The sequence below is a fragment of the Apostichopus japonicus genome, chromosome 12 (assembly GCF_037975245.1).
Source record: "Apostichopus japonicus isolate 1M-3 chromosome 12, ASM3797524v1, whole genome shotgun sequence".
Classification (NCBI taxonomy): Eukaryota; Metazoa; Echinodermata; class Holothuroidea; order Aspidochirotida; family Stichopodidae; genus Apostichopus; species Apostichopus japonicus.
This window is the reverse complement of record NC_092572.1, coordinates 6,236,569-6,257,355: the sequence shown is the minus strand read 5'-3', so window position 1 is coordinate 6,257,355 and position 20,787 is coordinate 6,236,569. Positions and strand designations below refer to the sequence as shown.

The following is a 20,787-nucleotide window of genomic DNA, read 5'->3' as shown; positions in this document are numbered from 1 at the left end:
GAGCACATTTATACAGCGTATAAATCCCGCCAACAACGTGATCTTGTGATTTACGTTACTTTGGGTCGGCTTGCGAGTTACCTCTTCAGATATTACGAGATCGTTGCGAAATCGTCGCAAATTTCGTAAGAAAAAATGGAAAAACGTGGTGAAGTAATCAAGAAACACCATGATATTCATTATCTATTTATGTCTTGAACATAACGCAGGTAAATTTAACTAAAATAACAGTTATGCTGACACGAAATGCACGCACAGCTCCGTACTGAACAGTGCACAACAGAAAAGATCATCACAGTGACGTCATTCACTGACCCGAGGGCTGTTCAAGGTCGTTGCAGTGTTTGCAAATTCCTAAATTCGTATCAATTACGGAGACGAAAAAACGATGTTTTAATTCCCTTTTTTATAACTTTCCGTTGTGATATTTGGAAAATTAAAAAAAATATGTTGCATTTGTTATATTATATATATATATTTTTTTTTCTGTCACTATCGTTAGATATTGATCAAAATGGCATGTTCTCTCATTATGTATAATTCTTGAAAAGGAACGACGCCTTCCATTTCTACCGACCTCAAATGACAATTCACCTGCAGACCTGATATGGAGGAGGTAAATTCTGCTTCATATGAGTACATAGCGATTTTGAGACCGACTTCATGCAACAAAAGTAGTATCTTGTTGTTTTTTAAGTATACATCTGCACACTGTTTTTGGCTAAGAGTATTGGGTATGGAGCAGAATCCCCTATAGCCTCATCTTATTTTAAAACCAACACACACATTTTAAGAAAGACTAATAACCTTAAAAAGTGTCTATAGGAATCCTATTGACCCGAGAGAGGGGAAGGGAAGGGGATACAACCCTGGAACCGGGGTCAATAAGATGGATAAAACAGTTAGAGAGGACACATGAACATATTGTATAAGGACTAGTGTATTCTCCTTTTGTAATACACTGAAGGAAAACGAATAGTGCAAAAAGTGGTCACACTGACATAACTGTCTCCCGTTCCGGAACTGGCTCTTGACGCCTCGGTTCACCGGTTAGTCACTCTAAGCATAGTTCATGAATAATACAATGGTCTCCATTGTTAGGGTGAACAAACTATTTCTCAAATCAGTGTGAGGTGAATCAACTTTTAATGTTTCTGAATAAAATCACACAGTGGTGACTAGGGCAAGCGTTTTCGTTCTCACATTACCTTTTCTATCTTTTTTCATAGTTTAGTAAATGTGTATAAATCGACAGCTGACATAGATAATAGAGATTACATTTGTATTTTGAACTTCTGGCTGTTATCGTTATCTATAAATTAATGTACTCGATATTGAAGTACTGCAAATATATGATGTCCAACATAGCAGTAATGTAAATACACGATGCCAAACTTTGATCAGAAAGGTTAACCACCAAACAGTTTGTGAAAACTAATACCGTGGAAGATTATGGGTACATTGTTGAGGCAGATGATAAGTATACGTGGCTCATAAATTCCTGAAACATTGAGGCTAAAATTAGCAAATTTTGCAGCAGCTTTGCAATTCTAAAGTCTTTGACAAGCTATTCGTTACTTATATAATTGTTTAGATAGGGTGCCCTCTTGTGGTGTGTAAAATCTATACAGCAACATAATAATGCATTTATATCTTACATATTCTCTTTTTGAACTTGAACAACAAAATGAAACTTAAAAGCATATGCTAGGGAAAAGGGATTTAAGTTTTAATACAGTGTTAGGCTTCAATGTACCTTTTTTTTCGGTATAACTGATGAAGTAAGTCACAATCTTACTTAGTCACCACCAACCCATACAACAGAAATACGATGGGAGTGTAATAAACAGTAGTCTTAACAAATGTGTTAACAAATGTGTTATACCGATTAATGATAAGCTAAGTTGTATTACTACTTAGTTAGTAAGTTTCTGCACACAAAAAAATGAAGAATTTCAGCGAAAGTAAGTTTAAAGTGATTTGAAATATCAAAAGATTTAAAAGCATGCAAAACACCCTTACTGAATTGATATATGTATACATAATTTGCTTGCTTTAGTCGTGTTATAAAAGTTCACAATATTTTCAGACATTTGAGGTTTTAACTGAGTAAACAAATATGCACTCAAGGAAATTAAATATGTCACTTTATTCTTTTAGCGTTCACTTGAACTTTTCTTTAATTTAAAGATGTTATCGCAAAATAAAACAGCATTTTGTACATGTTAGTTCCAATACATTCTCGCGATTGTCAAAGAGGAATACAAGGAAAACGTCTTTATTCAGCCAAGGAGAATGTCCTTATGGCTTTGTTCCCTGCATCGGCGACCATTAAGAGAGGTTGGTCATCGCATACTGCGTAATGCACGCCTCTCAAAAAGTGTAACTCCTTTTCAATATTGAAACCCAAAACGAAAAAGATATCTTCAATAATACTATCTAAATGCTTCCCAACTTTCGGTAAATACAAACATAATGATTTCAAAGAAAGCCACCGAGGCGGGCTATGTCCTATAGAACGCACCAGATCAAACTCCTTGGTGTATACATGAATACATTCTAATTGAGAACGATATCCTTGGGCACGCAGAGCAACATAAATGTTATCCTCTGAATCCACATCTAAGCCTCTACAAGTCATAACAAATCCATCAATTTTTTGAATCGGAAATGATTTCTTCAGTGCTTCGTTTGATGTTGCATTCCCAAACACAAGAATTTCCCTTTTACCTGAATCAGATGCCACTAGTTCATGCGCACTGTTTAATATAATTGACCAAGGATCAATGAAGAAGTCTTCTCCAAACTTACGAATGAATTCACCATCTTTGGAGAATACTAACACCGCTGAATTTTTGCCACCTTTCCCATTAGCAACGTATATCTCTTCTATGTTGTTTTTGGTTGCAATGCCGGTCGGATGAGTTAACTCATCGTGGCTAAAGCTACCAACAACATCGAAGGAATCCTTCAACTTCACAACCCTTTTACCGGATAAATCTGTGACGAAAAAGTGATCTCTCCATTCTGCAATCGCAAAAGGATTGAAGTTAAGGTTGTAAGGAGTTTCTTTATCTCCATCTTTGCCTGTAAATGTGGTAATTCCTCCTTCTCTCAGTGTTATAAGTACGCTATCATTCTTACCATTTGCTGTTTTAAGCAACACGTCGTGAGGTTGCTGTACATCATTGTAATTTTTCACATTTACAGCTGGTCTTGACAGTGTGAACTCTTTCGAAGTAATGAAGGTCCGTTGATGAACTACCTGGATAGTATACTTTCCTACGTGTGGTAAAAGAAAATCCACTTGTTTCCCTCGGGAGAGAGGATGTTGTTTGCAAATTTCCGTCACTGTCACCTGAAATGGAGCCTTGTAAGATTCGGGAACGTTCCCCAAAGTGACTTTAACAGTAAGTCCTTCAACTGCTACAATATTGATAGTTATATTTTCCTTGACCATGACGTTACATGTAGAAATATCTGCAAAGTAAGAGATGCATTTTGTCAGTGAGATCTAACCAGAAATGCAAGCTGGCATTAATTTATTTCTTTGTTACAGAACACTAAGTGCAGGGATGATCCAAATGTTGATATTGTTTACTGACATAATATCTGTCCTACATGTGACGTTAATACAAGGAACAGTTATAAAGAAATTGTATTTTTGAGGCCCATTCAACTCGTAAATATGCTTATGATCTTCATCAAAAACTACAAGGGAACATCAGTGAACCATGTAGTGGTATCCCAAGTGTCAACTCAAACTGACTTTCGGTAACTGAGGTAGGCTACGTGTTCACATGTCTAAGTGTCATATACAGACATACACACACATAGCCAATATACAAAGTTTCAAACATCTGTTACTGATGTTTTCACCATATGAATAAAAAGAACGATGAAACAGCTCACCACAACATGAAAAAGTTCTAAAAAGGTAATGAGCCTATAACTATCAGGTGAACGAGCATGTAGCTATTCAAACGTACATATTGGTGTTGAAAAAAAATACACAGCTTCACAATAGACCATGATGACAGCTAACATTCGTCTGCAAAGATTGCGTATAGACTACATTCTGAAAGCGCCCCCCCCCCCCCACTAATACCCCGTAATACCATACTCAGTGAGGACTAACTATTTAGTCCATCGAATCGTTACAATACAAGTCACATAGATAGTGTTTAACAATCTCAGACGTTTCCATTAGCAACAATTATTTATTTGCAACATGCACGTCTTCATACTAAGGTTGATAATCAACAACTTCAGAACATCGTATTATATAAATATACATACAGCATACTACATGCATGTAACTTGCACCGCCATATTACAGTGTTTATAAACAAGGTGATTATATATTCAATTTGCGCTACGTTACCTTCCACCATATGAGATTCCTTTTCCATCTTTGATGTTATCATATTGCTCGGGTGACTGCCTTTATTGTGTCCTTCTGTGTTAAATCCAACTAATTATTAACACAAGCTTAATGTGTTTTGATATACGTTCGTAACCATTTGCAAGTCTCTGACATATACTGAACAGTATGGTACGTGCAGTTATAGCGTAGCAACAGGGAACTACTTCTGTCGTTGTATATTACAATTGTAATTAATGACGTACGAAGTACACAGTTTGTTACGTGTATTTTCAATCACTTAAAAGGGCATGGCATATTGAGCGACAGACACAAAATGACGTGATTCTTTTAAATATTTAGCCTATTTATTTGATCCCTTGTTTTGAATGCGTTCATTCTTCCTAAACATATTGAGCAGTCGAAGTTCCCAATATGGCAAGCGGATAAGGATATCATCGATTATAATCATATAATAATAATCAGCAGTTATTTTTACGACGCTTAAGCGACCACAAATGTGGGAGAAGCCCGCAAGGGCTTATGGATTACAACTTACACGTCGGGTGGCTTCCAATTCAACACTTAACTCAAATTTTGGAATCTTTTCACTTTAGAAAGTCATTTCAGATGGGAAAACCGTAGATTTCTCTTGGATGAAAAACCCACCTTACTATGACCCGGCCGGGAATCGAACCCCGAACCTCCCGATTGCTAAAAAAAATGATCAAAGGGACTTTAAAGTGCTGAGATGAAAGTTGCTTGTAAGTTGTGAATTACTATAAGCAAATCTAAAGGCGTCAGTACGTTTTTCGTTGCAATCATTGTCAATTGCCTACAATTGGGAGGCTATACTATACAGTGACGTCGCCAGACATTTCAATCTAGGGGGGCATAGGGAGGACACAGCACTTAATTAGGAGGGCACGATGTTATTTGTGAATGCCGTCTGGTGTGAGGGGTCTCAGGGGAGGGGAGTTTTTGTTAATTAAGGGTCCTCAGATTCAATTTGGTGCTATATTTTGCAACTTCAAGTAACTTTATGTTCAAATATTTTCGGGCTTAGTCTGTCCGATATTTATGTTTTTAATTAAGGCGGATAAAAAAGTTATACAAAAAATAGATATTAACCCTTTTGCTTTGATAATGTTTTTAAATAATTGAGGTTCATAAGATGCAGTTTGGTGCTATTTGGTGATTATCCATTATGAGAGAACAAAAATAAGTTTTCCGCTAGAAAAGTTGGGCGGAAAGAAGTTTCACTAATGAACATATGCGTTTCGTCCTTTGTAAAAAATGTTTTTATTTGAGTATTACACAAAACTCATCTGGGGGCACCCGGGGGCACGATTTTCCCCCAGGCCAGCCCTTTGCGACGCCACTGCTATTATCTACGTTTCCCCACCGGTAAATTTAAGCTAAGCAAGACCTCCACGGAAATGCATTCGAGATACAAAAGTCTTCTAGAAGAGAAATACAAGAGACACTCTGGTGAAATGTCATTACGGAATATGTGTACAGTGGTACATTGTAGGTTTACAGTTTTGACGTTGTGTTTAATGTAGCAGCATAGCCTATAAGAACTAATGATGATTTTATAAAGAGCAACACAAATATGGTACGAAGTTTTTCGAAAAGTCAATATCGCCAGATCCCCCCCCCCCTCCCGGCGTCCCCTCAGTCCAGTCCGCTTACACTCTGACTGTGACCATATGATCATAACAGTTGCCATGTGTCGTTCTATATATAACTAACTGCTTCACACTAAACTTCGTCTTTTTCAACTCGCTTATATCTAATAGCTTGGCCTATCATGGTTTCATCCATTTTAAAAAGTCATTTTCTGCTGACCCGTGAAAGGTATGTCACGCTAATATAGAGGGTACACTGTGACAAGTTAACGAATAAGTTAACTTAATGTGAAAAAGTTGTAAAAATCCGACGATATTTTAAAGTTTTGTCAGGTTAAATATCTACCGAAATATACTCTTTTAACCTGACATAGGCTATGTTATAAGCACAAACTGATACACTATGCATTGTCAAATTTCCCATTCGCTTGGAGACTGTTTTAACAGAGCGCCACCTATTTGGGTAATAAAGCTTACCTTACTCCAGAGCTATCATATACATGTAGAGAGAGTTTAGTAAATTCAGGTTGTAAACAGGATTGCTACGATTGGTCAAATAGTATCACGTTATGTATACCTGAGATACCACTGGAAACTCAACTCGCGTAAGCAAAAGGCTGTATAGATAGCTAATAACTACCTACCACCCTATGCAGTTGGTGCCAGTGGCGGAGCGTCCATACAGTCAGAGGGGCAGATGCCCCCCTGACGGGCTCAAATGGACTGTTGGCGCCCTGTTCAGCTATTTACCACTTTTTACTTATTCACGATTATTGACTTTTTTAATGCGCTCTCATCTACCTATTGACATTTGTAACATTTTGTTGGCGATTACACCTATTTATTCTTCGTTTATCTGCAAATTAGAAAGGCCGGGAAAGGGTCATTTCCGGCGATCTAGGGAGTATCTTTACTGAAAAAAACTTCTGTACGCTCCGCGACAACCTGTGGGGGCGCTCCGCGTAGATAAAATCGAAAGCGCCCATACAGACCATTCTCGCCCCTCTGACCAATACCCCTAGCTCCGCCACTGGTTGTTGCCGTAGATGATGTTGAAATTAAATTAAAATGTCAGATTTTGAATTCCAATGGTTGTCCTTTTTCTATATATGGTCTAAGGTTTCACATATTTATGTAAAAATACAAGCTAAACTAAAATCTGCTTCCTTGAGACTGATAAAATCAGATGGTGAACTTGAGAGTAAAAAGTTGCGCGATGAGAGTGTATACTTGTGTAAAGACACGAATAAGTATTAGTGCAGTTAGTTATCACGAACTGTTCTTAACAATTATCTTTTGCTGCAGAATATCGTTAACTAACAATGATTTTGTGAAGAAGAAAAATGTAACATGCCGTATAAATGAGTTTGAAGTGTACGTGCTATGATTTTGTTTTTCACTTCTTTTTTTTTGACATTCAAATTAATTCTAATTTGCAGCCCGGCGTTGGGCATGTAAAGGTAGGGACGTCCTGGCACATTGTCAGTTGCGCAGCCTACGCTAAAATTACAGTGTGATCTCACTCATTGTATCGAAAAATATTTTAATCACATTTACCAAATTGAAAAAAAGAAGAAGTCATATGCAGGTTGTAACTGAAGACCGCTTAATTAACATTGTAAGATTTAGTGAGGGTAGGAGAGAAGTCCGTTGAAGTATTAGAAGTTTAATACATGTTTTACGGGCAGAAGTGCCAATTTTAATATAGCCTATAGTATTGTTGTTGTGTTTATTCGCCTAAGTGTGGGTTATTGAATATTCTCGCGAAGTACGGTATACAACTGTCCAATAAGTTTGTATACATGCGATGCAACATTCCAACCAGGTACAGAATAGACTTAAACTGTGTAAAAACCAGAGGGTCAAAAGGAACATAAAAGTTCCTACTATTGGGCAGCATCACTCCCTTTGTCCACCCCAAAAACTCCAGTATAGGAAGCTGTTTCGAAGGAGGACAGGTTGGACTCAGTGGACAATTGTCACCGCCCCCCCCCCTCTTTTTACGCTCTTCATATTCAAAAAGGAAAATAGAATGTACAGCCTTTATCTGATATTGACCATGGACCCAGGTTGCTTTAGCCCCTTTCCTCACCAAGTATCGTACTTAAATTTATTGCTGTCGATGAAGAGCCTAGGAAATAGATTCACCATACATGATACTTCTGTTATCCTTTTGTCTCTGTTGAAAATCAGGTATAAGGTCATGTAGATAAACAAGATGCATGGTACTCAAGAGATTTCGCGTTATCGTCGAGGATAAAGGTAAAACTTTTAAGCAATATATGTCCATCAAACGTGTTTATACAAAGTGACACGGTGTCGATATTCACAGTAAGCGTATACACGCACACACACATATAAGTAAATAATTAAGCGCGCGTAGTTGATGATTCTGCGTTCAGTTGTGACATTATGTAATGTATTGTACTTTCATTCCACGCTTCAAAAGCACTCGTACTGACAATACTGTCAGTACGAGTGCTTTAAAGCATGGTATAGAGGACAGTGCAGACTTGGTATAAGCATTGCAAAATTTTCCCAACAAGCTGGATTGTAATATGAGAGGTTTAAAGGGTTTGGGCGGGGGGGGGGGTAAAACCGGCGCTAATGGCGCAGGGATGAACAAATTTACAGATTGTCTAGTCAACTCCGCTTTAAATCGTATGGATTTTATTCACAAAATACAATGAAGAAGTAATCTACACAATAGATATAAAGAAAACGAACATTTAAATACATTTGTGAACAATATCAGTGACAACAAAACGCTTTTAAGCTTTATTGTAAGACTTACAATTTACACTTTCCGCAACTGACGGTTAATGTCTTTTTTAACTTCACTTTGTTTACACTACATTTATGTAGCGGGTATGAATATACTATATATTAACCTCAACACAACCCAACGTTAAAATCTCTTTAATTTAATTTAATCCTACTTCTAATGAACTCAGAAAATACATCAACAATACTCACTTCTTTGGCGGAGATTAAAGGTAAACTCTAAATCAACCGAAATATCTCAAAACAAACTTTTTTGAGACCAATTATTAAACAGGTTAGCTAGTGTCTAACGGTATATGCTCTCTGCTCTGTGATTGGGCAATAAAGTTGGTTCATTTAGTAAAAACGACAAGCGTCCTCATTTCAGAGATAGACAAACACCACTGTCGTAAAAGTTATATTCTACAGGATCTCGTGGTACATTTAAAAAAAGCCCCCCCCCCCCATCCGAAGAGTACAAAAGAGCAATAATTCCACTAAGTATTCTGGTGGTAAACATTGTTACACATATTCCACCAACTTTAAAGGCATTGCAGACTCGCCCAAACCGCGTGCCGCGCTCTGAAAAAGTTAACTTTCTGTTGCTTGCAAGTGACGTTTTGTTCGTGTCGCTACAAAATGCAGACAGTAATGAAACGTGATACCTTGTTATCTTTAGCTGGACCTGAGATGTCCATCGCTGCATCGTTTGTACACTGTGCTGTGGGTATTGAACGCAGCTGTGTGTATTGACTGTACACTAGTGTCTTATTACCGACGGTAGCAAGCTGTGTGCGTATTTTCTGGGATCATTCGAAACTAGGTCAAATTACCGGCATTAGACGTTTCTTTTTGCGCGAGTCTTCATGCCTTTAAGTTGAAAATCACTTCTCAATATCTTATCCCTCGCGTTAGACTTAGTTGATTGAATGTAGCATAGCTGAACCCTCTCCTACTGCATCACTTGATCATATTAAGTGTTGTGTGATGTCAACATGGTGGACGTTTTTCAAAATCTTTTCATTCCCTTTTTTCATCCTTTTATTTATGTTTATCATTCACGTATGATACATTTGGGTTGTCTGTTTAGATATCAATATTTCCTGTATCACTAAACTACACCCTTTAGTAGAAGGTGTAGATTTCGTAGTGTGTAAATGATTTAAGTGTTAAAAAAAAAAATCACAATGATTCCTTTCATGGATTGTTCCACCTTCTGTTGTCAAACGCATTTGATCACGAAACGTTAAAGAGTTCATATCATCACTATATACGTAATGCTACGGGGATTTATTCTTTCGTGACTCCACAACAATTTTGTGAAGCAATAAACTGGAACCACCGACCGGAATATCCCTTTAAACCCATGACTGAGGTTACAACTTACATGTTTCTGAAACTTTTACGACCCCTAACAGGTGTTTCGATATCTCCAGAGATAGAAGTGCCATCACGGAGTATAAGTCACACCGTTACGCAGTGAACCTAATTATCCCATATTAGTATCGCCGAGGGTTGGAATCAAGACATGACAAGGAACAGAGACCATATGTCTTCATCGTCACTATGCGAAACTTAAGTTGATCTACCCTCGGGGATTCATGCGTGTCCAGATCAACGTTAATCAGGCAACTCAATGGCATATCAAACACAATATGTGGGAAAATAATAATAATAATTGACTACACGTCCATGGTTAGACCTACATTGAACCAAGGAACTTGACTTCCAAGTTTTAAACTGTGCGTTATGTGTGTGTATGCTATACCCAAGAACAACATCTCAGAAGTTAAATTGATTTTATATCTGAAACCTTATTCGACTTGTTTAGCCTTGAAGGATACAACTCAACATGCTCCTTTATTTTAGTATGAGGTAAACAAGATATTGAACTTGTGCTTCCAATAAATCGCTTCCATACACTTCCGCTTGGGATGTTATGGGTTTCTGAATGCGATTAGCTTCTGACAAGCATATAGGAAATCCATTCAAAGTGTTTCCTTCCCATTGTAGTTAATCCCTCTACACTCGTCTGGCATGACAAGAGACCTGATGTCCGGAAACAGGTATATAACTTTGCCCTGTATAGCGGTTTGACGGTGAATATACCATCTCAAAAATAAAGTTTGTCTCGTTAGTGAGGTTTTGGTGGGGAAGTTATACGTGGGCTATTCTCAGCATATTAACTGAATAAGCTCACATAATTCTGTAAGTCAAGCAGTCTCAGACGTTTAACGAGAAACCCGCTTATGTGGTGGATTTCATACTACAGTATATAGACTTACATAACGTATCGATCGTTTCAGAAACTAGAGGCGGGACAGTGTTGCCTAGGGAGAAAAGTTGTGACATTGATAGGGTAAGCTTGATTTATTCGACGATAACATTCTGGAGAATACCGAGATCGAGCAATTTTTTCACTTCGTCGGAGTTAATATTTAGGGTGAGCATTTGTGAGGGCCAGGTTTAATTTCTGTTAAGTTACGGTGGTCGATATGGTATAATTAAATTCAACAATCGCTATATTAACCTGCTACCCAACCAATGGTTAAATATGGTTGTGTTTAACTACGACGCGTCGATGCGCGCGATTACAGGGCCGTCTCAATGTTGGATTAAAATATGGAATTTAACGCTGTTCATCCTTTTGGTGCTTTCCTCGTGTTTAGTGGAGGTAGTTTCTAGTCAGGGTGTGCAGACAAGTCAAAGGTAGGTCATTTAATTCCATATCAACCATAATATGACATTTCATGTATTCATACATTAGATCACAATATTTGGTAGTGAGGCAACGGTACTGAGGGGCGAGGTGGGATAGGTGCATGGGGTCATTTGCTCGAAAATATTTTTTACGCCTCCCCCCGTCCCCTCCATGATGGACACCCCTCTTCCCCTCACGTTAACTGCCACTTGCTTTTATCAATCTCATCATATACGTGCTTTATGCCGAAGAAAAGTTATGTATTGTATTTTTAGATCCTCCTGCAAAAAGCCTCATTGGCAGAGCCGCAAGCTGACCGAAGTCAGTCTCTAAGATTCATATTTCATGTCCATGTTTATGAATTGTCAATTGCCAACAACTCTGTAACTGGACGACATACATTAATCTTGGAGTGACTCGAACTGGGGACTTATACTAAGATGATGCGTCGGAGTGAAATAGCAGTTTGGTACTGCATGGCCTAAGCCCAAATCATTTGTGACCATTTTGGGGATGCTCCTAATTAAGTTGGGGACACCATTGTCTACGTTGTAAAGTTATTTATACTTAGGCCTACTACTATAATACCCTACAGTGTCTCGACTCATTGATGGAAGAAAGAATGACGTCACAACCAATCAACCTTGGTATCAGGGATAACAGGGGACGACTCCTTACGTTATGCATTAACTATATATATATTATATATATATATATATATATATATATATATATATATATATATATATATATATATATATATATATATATATATATATATATATATATATATATATATATATATATATATATATATATATATATATATATATTCGAGTTGGTTAGCATCATGTTTGATCTCTAGAGTAAGGCAAAAAATATGTCACCAAAAACAGAACTAGTATTGTTCGATAAAGGTGACAAACGCCTACAGTGGAATTACGACCTTCCTTACCGGTTTCGAACCTCTGGACATACAATCAGCGTCCATAGCCTAGTGGTTAGGGTGTCCGCGTACAGAGCGGAAGGCCCGTGGTTCGAATCCCGGTGGAGGCTGAAAGTTTTTTCACTGTTCTTGATTTTCCAACTCATTACGATTTTCATATATATATATATATATATATATATATATATATATATATATATATATATATATATATATATACATACACATTACCACAGCATTAGCGTAGTTCCCGCAACTGTCTGTTTAAAAAACATCATGGCAGACGATATCCTATGCTATTACCCCCCCCCCCCCCCACAAAAAAATCGCTTTGCGGTTGACCAATCGATAAACAGAGAAGCAAACTTTCCTCTCATGGGATGACGTCAAACTGATGACGTCAGTTTGGAAGGCCTATTTAGCAGTTAGCGTACAAACATGCATTAGGGACAAATATATGTATAATTATATTTGTAAGTATCAGTCTCAGCAGCCAGGTTCACATTGGCACATTTAGTTGTTCATAGCATGGGCCTCTTGAACGGTTCTGGTCACTTCCATGATTTATACAATTTTTTTTGTACTGTACATAAATTAGGGCTGTGCGTGCAAAGGCTATTATTGAACCACTAATGTGTAGTTATAGATATGTTCCATTTTTGTTTAAACGTTATCAAAGAAAAAGAAGAAAAAAAGAAGGAAGTTGTTAATAAGCATTGGTTTTCCTTTGAGGATTAGACGGGAAATTTTAAGTTAATATCTTCCTTCATATAAATGCGCTGATATCAGTCAGATAATAACATTTCAATTTACAGATTGGTGTAGGCATATACGTGATTTGATTGTTTTGATTTGAAAACCATGTTTGAATTGAATTTCACCCAAATTGTAAATGAGCTTGCGAATTGATAATTGTTTACTAATTAACAGTGGCGTAGGAAGTTACTTTTGAGTGGGGGGGGGGCTGAAGACTGATGGCCGGCCTGGGGGAGGGGTCTAAGGGGAGGGGGTGTCCCCCTCCCCTTTGGATTTTTTTGCATTTCCAGGTGGCCTCAGATGCAATTTGGTGCAATATAGCACACTTCAACACCCACTCCATTTTGTAAACTTAATTTTGTATTTTCACCTGGCCTTAGATGCAATTTGGTGCTCCAAATGAGATTTTTTTCTCATTTGGAAATGAAAAAGGGTTTTTTTGACTTGCGAAGTGGGGGGGCGGAATGATACTTCCGCCCTCCACATTTTTCACTGGGGGGGCTGGCGCCCCCCCAGCCCCCCGGTTCCTACGCCCTTGCTAATTAATAATCCAGTGGGCTGAATACTTTACAATCTGCTGATAGCACATTTCGGCAAAATTATAGCGGGTACCAAGGAATGTGTTGTTTTAATCCACTGGCAAAATAAAGGCACCAACAACTGTTAAATAAAGCTTCGAAGCATTCGAAAATGACACCAAGAATCAAGGTTTACACAGAACAAACAACTTTCTTTAAAACAGTTACCGGTGATTTTAGGCTTGGTCGGCGTAAATTTCAGTAACAACCTAACGCAAACTGGACCAAGCAGAACTTGAAGAGTGATGACATTGGTATGAATTTCCATACAGACGCCATCTCCTGCACATAACGAATTCGAATTTAAGGGATCAGGCACAAACATGGCTGGCGTCCGTCTTGGGGGCGTATGCTTAAGGGACGAGGATTTATATATATTTATTTCGGTTAAGGGAGTACGTGCAAAACGACGCTATCTTTTCCAACAATTTAACTATATTGGCCCCAGTGTATACAGTAGTATACAGTATGACTGCGTACCGGTGCAACTTTTTGCTTTTCTCGTCCCCTCCTTGAAGAATTTGGGGGCGGGTTGGGGCACTTTTTCTCCTCCCCCTGGCTGCGCCACTCTTTGTATTGTGCAATGTATGGAGTTGTATAACCATGAACAGGTATACTATCCCTATATAGCCAACACATACAATATGAACTGCAACACAATGGCATCAGAGAGTAGGTTTAGTTTTAGTTTAGTACAAAAAAAAAGGATCAGGAGGGACAATCAAGTCTCCATCAAGGACCCTATGGGAGAGAAAAAAACCGAAGACACAAAAAAATCAGACCCGATAATCCCGATTACAATGCATAGCATTCTTAACACGTTCACACTACATGTATACAATTACAACTTTCTCAGTTAAACCGTTCCATTCATTTACAACCCTATTAGATAAAAAGTTATGACGAATATTATGATTCGACTTTGACTTTTGGAGTTTAAGACAATGACCTCTGGTACAACTACTATATGAATAGCAAACATGAAAAGGTCAGTGAAGGAGACATTTCATGACGTACATGCCATTATTTAAGTTTGACTTCTCGCAACCGAAGTCAGGTAGTTGTAAAACGTGCTGACGTAGGTTCTGCACGGAGTGATATTTTATTACTTTTCTAACTTTCTCCGGCGGAGTAACATTACGCATGTACAAAGTTCAGTAATGATCATAGAGCAGAATATAAGAACTTATATTCTAGTAGTAGTAAGTTGAGTCTCGTCTATCTGACATGCTCAGTGATTAACCTCCGCCACGTATCACGATCTTGCGCAAGGTTTATTGCTTCTTCGAAATTGTTAATATTAATGTCTTTGAATTGCGATTTTATTTTTCCAAGCAATGTAGTCACGGGCCTTCCAACTGGTTTAGCAGTATGTCTCAGTGCTTCTCTTAAAGCAACCTTTGCTGGAGCGTCCTCTTGGAGTCTTGCTACATGACCGAAAAATCTCAATCTTCTATGTGCGACTATCGATGACCAAGGTGTTTGGTTGGTTTCGTTGTAGAGCTCATCATTTGATAACCAATTATTATTGGTCCATCTAATGTTGAGAATATTTCGAAGTAGTCTCCTTTGAAAAGTGTCAATTTTGCGATCAAGATCCTTCGTTGTGCCCCACAGTTCGTAATTGTACAAAAAAATACCCTTTAATAAAGTCTCAAAGATCCTAAGCTTACTTTTCCGGCTTATGTTTTTGCTTTTAAAAATGCTTGACAGTGTGTTGAAAGCACCGTTGGTTATACCAATTGTACCTGACTTCTCGCAACTGAAGTCAGGTGGTAGTAAAACGTGCTGACGTAGGTTCTGCACCAGGGACGTAGCCAGGGGGGGGGGAGCAGGGGGAGCGACCGCTCCCCCCCTTTCAGTGTCGATTTTTTTTTTTTAAACTGTTGTTTTTTTAGCAGGGTATTTTGTCAGTGCTCTTTTGATCTTGAATACTCGTCAGCTCCGTTAATTCGATTATAATCGTAGTAACATTCACGCCTACTGATTCAACTACTAACTTAGTTTGGCAGATGCAATTAGCTAAATTTAGCCTATAGCCTATTACAAGCCTACAGTTGGCTACTGCGTAATAAAATACATATTGCCTACCTAACCGCACTCTATGGAATGTCACGAACCGTATGCACAACAACGTCGACAACGTTCGTTCTCATCCTTTCTATGATTCGTCCTAAGTTGTGCACGAACAGCATGTTATGAAGCTAAGCTATAGCAATCGTACGTGATACGCACTTCCTTTAAATAATTATTACACTGTTAACGATAACGATATTTGTTTTTAGGCCACTGCATATCTGGCTATATTACAAAATATGAAAGTTTATATTGTCCATCAGTTAAGTTCGTCAAATGTATTAAAGTCCAGACATTGGACAATAAACAAGAATCATCCTACTGGAAAAATTGTAAAAGAGCACTCAGTTTGTCTTTCTGATATATTATGTAAAGAACATGTAACAGAATTCAAACAGGAAACAAAATCTGCTGATAATATGATATCCGTGATCAGGGGCGTAGCCTGTATGTAGCACTGTAGGCCCGGGCCTACACACTTTTTTTTTGGCCAAGTTATCTTTTTTAAAAACACCCATATTTCAAATCCATAAGCTTGCTGGACGAGTTTAAGAGTCCAGACAGGAATAACTATTGAAATGAACGTAGCAAGAATATGGCTAAATTAGGTGACCTAGTCTTCTAATTTAGGCTGTCATTTCTATCGCGTGCCGTTTCATTCAACACTCTACCCGCCGAAAAAGTCTAGAATCCGATCTTGCCAGTTTTTTTAACATCTAGTTAAGAACCCGTTTACGCAGATAATATTTCAGTTGAGAAAACAGTTGAGAAATTTGCATCAGATGGCAATCGTCGGATAGCTCTCGCCTTCTCTAATATTAGGCTAACTTAAACATTTACAGTTGTATCAAAGACAATTACTGGCTATAGTTGTATCAAAGACATTTCTGGCCTATCTATATATGTATCTACAAGTATCAGCAGTTGAAAAGTAAGACTACTCTGTACATGTACTTTGCTAATTTTAAATACCGAACATTATGTAGTATTGAATTACGTACTATTTTAACTCGTTTGTTTTTTTTGGTTTAAAAGTGATATTGAATGAGGTGTCTCAAGTTAGCAAGAGGCCATGGAACCAGAATGAACATTCGGGAAGGGCCGTTTCCGGCCATCTGGGGGGTTTGTAAAACCAAAAATTTTCTTGTACGCTCCGCGCCAACCGATGGTGGCGCTCCGCTCAGATAGTCGTGCCTACAATTTTGAAAATCCATATCAGTCGCAAAAAGTGCTCCCCCCCTTTCAAATTCCTGGCTACGTCGCTGTTCTGCACGGAGTGATATTTTATTACTTTTCTAACTTTCTTCGGCGGAGTAACATTACGCATGTACAAAGTTCAGTAATGATCATAGAGCAGAACATAAGAACTTATATTCTGCTATATGGTAATGATACAGTGTGGAAAGAGTGCGGGTAAGTATAAACCACACCTGACCACTTTGTTCCATAGTTGGGATGCTAGTTGCAATACCCACAATATTCTAGATAGTTTCCAGCATCACTTTCCATTACTTTCAACGTGATCAGATGAGCTGATCGAATGGCCAGGTTTCATAACGGTGTTGGGAAACAATTCCCATAGCCACACCACAACGCCGACTAAAGCGTTTGTAACGTCATCTTTGTTATTGATGGTCGAGGTAGCAGTCGATTTAGGTTGTTATATTATTTTCAGTAACTCTGGGTACTGTATCCTTGTATGTTACTTGTTAGCCTTTGCGTGTAGACTACCGTGCCTATATGTTTAGACAGCAGCGTCTGCATCTACTGTAGGCTTCATAATTGACGCACCCCCGTTATTGACGCACCTTCAATTATTACTAGAAACGATACAGCAGGCCACCTAAACTTTTGGCAGTCAAGCAGAATTACATATTTCATGAGTTTTAATCCATTTCAGCTATTTTCTGACCAAATTGTGGTATTTTTTAAGCTTTTAACACCCTCCCCCCAGTTTTGCATGTTTTTTGGGCATTTGGAAATCTTACACCCTAAAAATAACCAACATTACCTCAATATGATAACATTACTCTCTGGGACCTGACCTGTCTGAGCTTAGAGGCTCAGAGCATGGCAAACAGCATCTAAAGTAAATGGATGTATACTAAGGCCTACACTACAGTTAGCTTTCGACGAATGTGTCAATTTAGGGGTATGAAAGAACTTGACACGGCAGACATTTTGTGGTCAAATTCTGCTCAATTGTACGTTGCATAAGCACAGAAACTTAAATATTTCGAGATCATAACATTTCTGAGGAACTACACATATGAAAAACACATAGGCCTACAGTTGAGTGATTTGGATTTTTCCTTGATAGACATGGTTGATCAAATCCTTAAGTGCGTCAATTATGAGCCCACCATGCTGCATCAGGTTGCCTACTGTAGTCATGTAGCCTACATGAGCAAGAGTAGCATCTACCTCCCTGACTAGTAGTAACATTATTTAGACCACCTGTAGCCTCGCTAAGTAGTGTTATGGGATCATGACTATAACTGGACTATCAAATGTGTCAAATTAAATGCTGCAGTTACTTTGTACACTATGCAGTACTAACTTAGGCTACAGTGGATGAGAAAAACAAAGCCTAGGGCCTAGGCTAGGCCTAATAGTTATATGATGTACCCAGGCGTTAATGGGATTAAATGGAATATTGGTTTAAACACACTACAGCAAACTTCCCACAAAATACTGTAGGCCTTGGCTCGCTATGCTACTGTAGTAACATAGGTTGGTTTAATGTAGGTTACTAACTTAATAAAATAATAATCTTATTTGCTAGGCTAGGAATTATGGTACATGCTTAAGCACCAAACACCGCCTTCTTCAAGTTCATACTGGAAAGTCAGCAGCACCATTAAGCAAAACTCGAAGGACTGCACGTCAACAGCCACATCAGGGGCGATTTGTGCAGTATCAAGACCAAGACCAAGATTTGTATTGGCAATTTCATTAATATGCACAAGTATACAGTGAATATTTAATGGTTTAAGTTCTGCAATGATTAAGGATGTTTTGCAAATCTATAATTTGCTATATTTTGAGTCCAATGTGCTCGTTCAATTAGGCCAAGACTTGCAATCATTGTAATATCTGCTAACTGAGCAATTCTTGAGCAGTGCCTTCCTGAGTGCTGGTACCATTTTAATATGCATTATGGTTCATGCAGTCTGTATTAATTTACAAGTGGAATACATCTGTACTGTAGGGTATGTCCTGCTTAAAGGCTCTTATATACTAGTCTTGCATTGTTATGTAAATATGACAGTTACAACAACAATATTGAGAGACAAAGAATATTGGGATATTCTTTATTATTAACTTAACACTCAATAAACTTACACTTATGTGCTGACTTAACTTAATGTTCAAATAATTTTGTATAATTTTGAAGCTCTGTCAGAAATATCCAACCTTGACAATACCCCGAGGCAGATTATATGCCATGAATAAGTACCTCGTTTTGAGTGCACTGGGTATCCCATTGTTACCTTGTAAATGCCTTAGAAAGTCAGGATTATAGTGTAGGCTGATCTTACAAATTGATCTATATATGGCGGTAAATTGCAACAAAATCTTAATATTGTAGTTATTGTTATCTGAAAGCAGAATATTGAATTAAAATTCCTTGTCTTTTTTGTTGCCCGCATAGTTGTGCCGACACTCATCTGCAGACACTTTGTTATAAAGGATTGTGTGATCAGGTTTCCATTTCGTTAAATAAAAAGGAATGGTAAAGAAGAAACAAAATATTCAGTTTTCTTTATTAAAACTATTCGTGTGGGCTGAAATCCATTCTGTACTGCATATTGCGTGTCATGTACAGTATCAGTAGTCAGGTCTTTTCTTTTCATCTTAATCCTCAGTATTGTTCAGAGGCCAATTCACAAGGCCATGATAACATTAGTTCTGATAGTGAGCTCTCACTCTTTAAAGGAGTTTGCAGTGTTTATAAAGTACTTTATTTTCCCTCCACATATGCATTCAAGTAGAGTAGAAAATTAATTGAAATTGTATGAATGTAACATATATCTATGTTTAAGTGGATAAGAAACCCAGCACTGCTTTCAAGGAAAATATCGTTGTTGATCGATCCTCTCGAGTTTGGCTCTCTCAAATCATTTTTGGTGGCAAAAGTACCCCCCTCGCCCTCTGTAAAGTGAATCTTGTGGAAGGTCAGATTTAAATTTACAAAAATAAGACACTATCGAGAGAAAAAAAATATGATGAAAAGTTTAACCAATATTTGATCATGTTTATGTCAGCAGAACTGAATGCACAACAATTTCACTTTTTAATAAATTTGAATAATAGCACCATGAGTAAAGGGATTCCACTACAATTTTTAAGCAAAATGCAAATTAATTTAGATTATTTGCTCAATGTTTCTATGTGAAACAGAAAAGGGAAATGTAGAATTGCACAACTGTGGTATTAAACACACGTCATGCCCTTTTTCCTTGGGGGTGGGATGGGGGGGGTGGGGGAGGCATATTATTGCTAACCGAGTCAGAAAATATTTGAAGATTGGTTTGATTCCCAGACTGGTGTTACTACACATAGTATTGTCTGAAACTGTTAGATCACTTTCTTTACTTCAATATAAAAAATAAAAAGCAGCTATAAAGTTGAAACTAAACTTGCCGACATTGGTTTACTGCATGATGTGTTGTTTGTAGTCCATAGCTCTTAATATTATGGTCATGTAGCAGGACAACATTCCTTCTCAAAAGTTTTTCTAAGACCTCACAAGATCATGAAAATTGACCTATTTGGGCCAGACAGCTACTGTATTTGTAATGTTTTATTTATACCAGTCAAAGTTAAAGTGTGGTGTTATGTTTGACAGCTATATTTCTGCCAGGGCAAAATTTTGTGTTAAAAATTGTGAGCAACGAAATTATGTCTGAATCCCAAATTAGTCTGCCAGCTGCTTGTTCAAATCACCACACAGGTACATACAAAAAAAA

The 20,787-nt window shown here is 37.8% G+C and overlaps 2 protein-coding genes across 10 annotated transcripts in view; one reads left to right on the top strand and one right to left on the bottom strand.

Moving 5' to 3' along the window:
• Positions 1 to 922: 922 nt before the first annotated feature.
• LOC139977880 (uncharacterized) lies at positions 923 to 4,618 on the bottom strand. The gene is made up of 2 exons (XM_071987583.1): positions 4,385 to 4,618; positions 923 to 3,480 (listed from the first exon to the last, which is right to left on the bottom strand). Exons 1-2 carry the CDS (start codon positions 4,425 to 4,427, stop codon positions 2,279 to 2,281), a joined length of 1,245 nt encoding a protein of 414 aa, XP_071843684.1. The 5' UTR covers positions 4,428 to 4,618; the 3' UTR covers positions 923 to 2,278.
• A 5,952-nt stretch (positions 4,619 to 10,570) lies between these two features.
• Positions 10,571 to 20,787, top strand: part of LOC139977877 (uncharacterized) — a 221,559-nt gene continuing 211,342 nt past the window's right edge. For all 9 annotated transcript variants that reach the window (XM_071987580.1, XM_071987579.1, XM_071987576.1 and 6 more), the window contains exon 1: positions 10,571 to 11,466. In XM_071987580.1, coding sequence (XP_071843681.1) covers positions 11,312 to 11,466 — 155 coding nt within the window. In that variant the 5' untranslated portion in view covers positions 10,571 to 11,311. The remainder of the gene's footprint in view (positions 11,467 to 20,787) is intronic.

Excerpts from the sequence above, each read along its gene's own strand:
- LOC139977880 (XM_071987583.1), bottom strand. The coding sequence starts at position 4,427 with ATGATAACATCAAAGATGGAAAAGGAATCTCATATGGTGGAAG. Across the intron at positions 3,481-4,384 it reads GGAATCTCATATGGTGGAAG|ATATTTCTACATGTAACGTC; the intron begins GTAACGTAGCGC and ends CTTACTTTGCAG.